This window comes from Palaemon carinicauda, chromosome 13, assembly GCF_036898095.1.
Source record: "Palaemon carinicauda isolate YSFRI2023 chromosome 13, ASM3689809v2, whole genome shotgun sequence".
Classification (NCBI taxonomy): domain Eukaryota; kingdom Metazoa; phylum Arthropoda; class Malacostraca; order Decapoda; family Palaemonidae; genus Palaemon; species Palaemon carinicauda.
Window position 1 is genome coordinate 133,561,364 of NC_090737.1, and position 5,000 is coordinate 133,566,363.

A 5,000-nucleotide genomic window follows, 5' to 3' on the forward strand; every position below is an offset into this window, starting at 1 on the left:
TTTGAAGTGGACTTTAGTATTGACAAGATAGAACTAAGTTTACCGTTAAGATGCTGAAAAGCCTTCCCTAGAAATTTAACTCTACTGCCTCTGTAACTGCAAATCTTGTCAATTCTCAGCTCTGTACTTGGTTTCTATCAAGTAGTTCAGATCTTCCCATTCTGTTGGCGCATTTGTGGTGGTCAAACTCAGCTAGCCAGTGACTTTGAAGTGGACTTTAGTATTGACAAGATAGAACTAAGTTTACCGTTAAGATGCTGAAAAGCCTTCCCTAGAAATTTAACTCTACTGCCTCTGTAACTGCAAATCTTGTCAATTCTCAGCTCTGTACTTGGTTTCTATCAAGTAGTTCAGATCTTCCCATTCTGTTGGCGCATTTGTGGTGGTCAAACTCAGCTAGCCAGTGACTTTGAAGTGGACTTTAGTATTGACAAGATAGAACTAAGTTTACCGTTAAGATGCTGAAAAGCCTTCCCTAGAAATTTAACTCTACTGCCTCTGTAACTGCAAATCTTGTCAATTCTCAGCTCTGTACTTGGTTTCTATCAAGTAGTTCAGATCTTCCCATTCTGTTGGCGCATTTGTGGTGGTCAAACTCAGCTAGCCAGTGACTTCAAACTGACGTCAGTAATGACAAGATTGATATATGTTTACCTTGAAGAAGCAATTGACTATTATGGTGGCCTATTGGAAACGTCCCGGCCTAGTGATCTGCTGGACTGGGGTTCAAACCTTGCTCAAGCTCTATAGTTTCTTGTAGTGTCTGTAACCTCACCATGCTTGTGAGCTAAGGATGTAATGTTTGGAGGAGCTTATAAGTCTACCTGCTGAGTCATCAGCAGCCATTGCCTACTCCTTCCCGGTCCTAGCATGGGTGGAGAGGTTGCTTGGGCGCTGATCATATGTATATATGGTCAGTCCTAGGCCATTGTCACTGTCCCTTGCCTCTGCCATTCATGAGTGGCCTTTGAAAAACTTTACAACTGAAAGTCTTGTCCATTTTCAGCTCTGTACTCGGGAATGCTGACAGCAGTACTGGCTGTTCCTGCCTTCGAGAAACCAATCGATTCCCTGAGCGACCTTCCGAGAGCAGTTCGCGAAGGATTCACCTTAGGAGTCCTGGCAGATACAACCAATGAATATATTTTCAAGGTGAGCACGTAGGCCTACAGAGATTTCCACGGCAAATGTTTTTTAAAGTAAAATGAAGTAGAATACAATAAGATTAAATCAACTATATTTTGAAGGAGAGAGCATATTAGATATCAAGCAATAGTTACACCAAGCTAAAGGTATTATTATTATTATTATTATTATTATTATTATTATTATTATTATTATTATTATTAAATGCTAAGCTACAACCCTAGTTGGAAAAGCAGGATGCTATAAGCCCAGGGGCCCCAACAGGGTAAATAGCTCAGTGAGGAAAAGAAACAAGGAAAAATAAAATATCTTAAGAATAGTAACAATAAAATAAATATTTCCTTTATAAACAATAAAAACTTCAACAAAACAAGAGAAAGAGAAACTAGATAGAACAGTTTGCCTGAGTATGAGTTAGGAACAGATGTATCCTTCAATGCATATATTTACAGAATATATTGATATTAGCGGTGTCTAATCCAGTAGGCCTACCAAGGTGTTAAACCTCCTTGTAGGCCTACTCGAATTTACCACAATAGGGGGCTTTGTAGTTACCCTACGTAATCTTTCAACAAAAACTACATAATAAATAATAATCTTTCTTCACCAAATCATAAAGTTGATTAAAATCTTCCTCACAGACATCCACCGGTGGTATCTACAAGCAAACGTGGAACTTATTCAATCACAAGGATCGATCTAAGAGTTTTGTGTCAAGTCCTCAGATTGGGATGACTAGGGTGAGTTCAATATTCCTTCACGTACTCACTGAATTATATTGAAGAATGAGTGAACAAATCTCTCCTGTGTAATAAAGAGCATCTCTCTCTCTCTCTCTCTCTCTCTCTCTCTCTCTCTCTCTCTCTCTCTCTCTCTCTGATATATTTCTATATATATATATATATATATATATATATATATATATATATCTATATATAGATATATATATATATATATATATATATATATATATATATATATATATATATATATATATATATATAGTCAGACACACATATATATATGTGTGTGTGTTATATATACATATACATATATATATATATATATATATATATATATATATATATATATATCTATATTTACATATACATATACATATATGTATATATATATATATAAATATTATATGTATGTATATGTATATATACATATATATTATATATATGTATATATATAGATATATATATATGTATATATATATTTATATATATATCTATATATATATACATATACATATACATACATACATATACACACACACACACACACACACACACATATATATATATATATATATATATATATATATATATATATATATATATATATTTACACACACACAGACACCTGCTCTTTATTACATAGAGGAGATGAGTATGGTATGTATGTATGTAATATGTATGTATGTAACATACATCTAGCCATACCGACAAAGCACTGAATAAATCCCGCTTTCCCTTGATAATTAACAAACTCTCTACAATACAGGTACTGGAGGGCAAATTCGTTTTCATCCTCGGCGATGCTTTCGCCGAAGTCTTGGCCACAAAAATGGGAAGAAGAAGATTTTACTTCGGCCGAGATTACTTTGCCTACGTGAACGTGGGCATTGCTTGCCAGACCGGGGCTCCCTACGTAGACATCTTCAGCGATGTGTAAGTTTGTGTCCCTCTATTTTACTTTCTTGTGGGCAGTGGTTAAGGTGAATTTTAAGTATTTTAATAGTGTTTAAGTGATGCGTTTAAAATTGGTGTCTTTTATAGCCTCTGGGCCATGGCCTTCTAGTGTCAATATCTTCTGGGTGAAGGACAATCCAAAATAAAAATAATGCTCTCTAGTCTTGGGTAGTGCCATAGCCTCTGAACATTGGTCTTCCACTGTCTCGGGGTAGAGTTATCTTGCTTGAGGGTACACTCGGGCACATTATTCTATCTTATTTCTGTTCCTCTTGTTTTGTTAAAGTTTTTATTGTTTATGTAGGAAATATTCATTTTAATATTACTCTTCTTAAAATATTCAATTTTCTTTTTTTTTCCTTTCCTCACTGGGCTATTTTCCTCTGTTGGAGTCCCTAGCTTATAACGTCCTGCTTTTCCAACTAGGGTTGTAGCTTAAAAAGTAATAATAATAATAATAATAATAATAATAATAATAATAATAATAATAATAATAATAATAATAATACTAATAATAATTAAGCAAAGGCACAAGAAAGTTTTAATAAGTCTGTTTTTAGTAAGGGTTATTGTGGCCGGTGCTATCTGGTATACAAAACGTTTACTTTTAATAGGGGTTAATTAATCCGTTTAAAATTGGTGTCTGTTTCAAGGGCTTAAACAAAGGCACAATAAGTTTTTAATATGTCTGTTTTTAGTGAGGGTTATTGTGGCGGGTGCTAAATGATATAAAAATGTTTGAGATTCATTAGATAATTATACACCGTTGTAAAATTCTTAAGAAATTCAAATTAATATTTTTTTTTTTCATTAATAAAAGCACCGTAAGACTTTTTTGTACTTTTTTGTACCTTAATCCCCAATAGATATATAGTTTTTATCCAATGATTAAGATATTTTAGACAAGAGGAAAGTCCTTGTGAATATAATTGCCCGTCGAATAAAACAAATATCACTTGATAGTAAATAAGAAGGATAACAAATAACTTATTAAAACGAACTTCTATTTACTGAATGCTCTAGATTACTCAGACTGGGAGAAGGAGGATTAATACACAGGTGGTTAGAATATGAGAAGACCAAGGGACGAGAGGAGGCTACTTCTAAGGACGCCTCGGAGACGAAGACCATAGCCATCACCCTGACGCACCTTCAGGTCAGTAAAATCCTCCAGCTGTTCCCTTGGAATTCATTTACTAACTATAGTCAATTTCTTTTAGCGAGGCAGATTTGCACCGACTCGCAGCGGTGCCCTTTTAGCTCGGAAAAATTTCCTGATCGCTGATTGGTTGGACGAGATATTTCTAATCAATCAGCGATCAAGAAACGTTTCCGAGCTAAAAGGGCACCGTTGCGAGTCTGTGCGAATCTGTCTCGCTAAAAGAAATGGACTATATTGTACGCGAGCCGTCAAAATGACGTCTAAATATTTTTGATCATGGTGAGGGGTAGATAGAGATGGTTTGGGCACACTCTTCGCACTCCCCAAGAGAGATTAGTTCCCCAAACATTCAGATGGGCTCCATAAGGCACCAGAAGAGTTGGAAGACACAGGCCTACATGGATTAGGACTATGAAACACGAAATAGGTGGTGATGAATGGAGAAGTATTGAATTAAAAGCTCAAGTTAGAACGACTGGCGAAATCTAACCAAGGCCCTTTGCGTCAACAGGCGTAGGAGATGATGATGATGAAATATTTAAAGATAATATGGCATCGTTGATTAAGTCACATATAATAAATCAATGTATATCTGAACGCACTTTTATGAATATGTGTACATAAGAGTTCTCTTGCTTGAGGGTACACTATCTTATTTTTATAGTTTATATGTAAAAGGTCTATTGTTGTTACTGTTCTTAAAATATTTTATATTGTTCATTACTTCTCTTGGAGTTTATTTACTTCCTTATTTCCTCTCCTCACGGCTATTCTTCGCTGTTGGAGCCCTTGTGCTTATAGCATCCTGCTTTTCCAACTAGTGTTGTAGCTAATAATAATAATAATAATAATAATAATAATAATGAGTGCACAAATCATGAAACCATACCTAAATGTGCTTTACCCTAATTTTTCTCTTTGGCTGGAATCTAGAACAGAAATTATACTTTAACTATTACCATTAAATCTATATTTCTTAAGACTAATAGCATACG

General features: G+C 34.7%; 1 protein-coding gene across 1 annotated transcript in view; it reads left to right on the top strand.

The window, feature by feature from the left end:
• LOC137651825 (glutamate receptor ionotropic, delta-2-like) overlaps nt 1–5,000 on the top strand; it is an 81,614-nt gene that overhangs the window by 1,606 nt on the left and 75,008 nt on the right. Inside the window, exons 2-5 of the mRNA XM_068385045.1 lie at nt 1,007–1,152; nt 1,788–1,886; nt 2,656–2,822; nt 3,867–3,999. Of these exons, the coding sequence (XP_068241146.1) occupies nt 1,007–1,152; nt 1,788–1,886; nt 2,656–2,822; nt 3,867–3,999 (545 nt within the window). The remainder of the gene's footprint in view (nt 1–1,006; nt 1,153–1,787; nt 1,887–2,655; nt 2,823–3,866; nt 4,000–5,000) is intronic.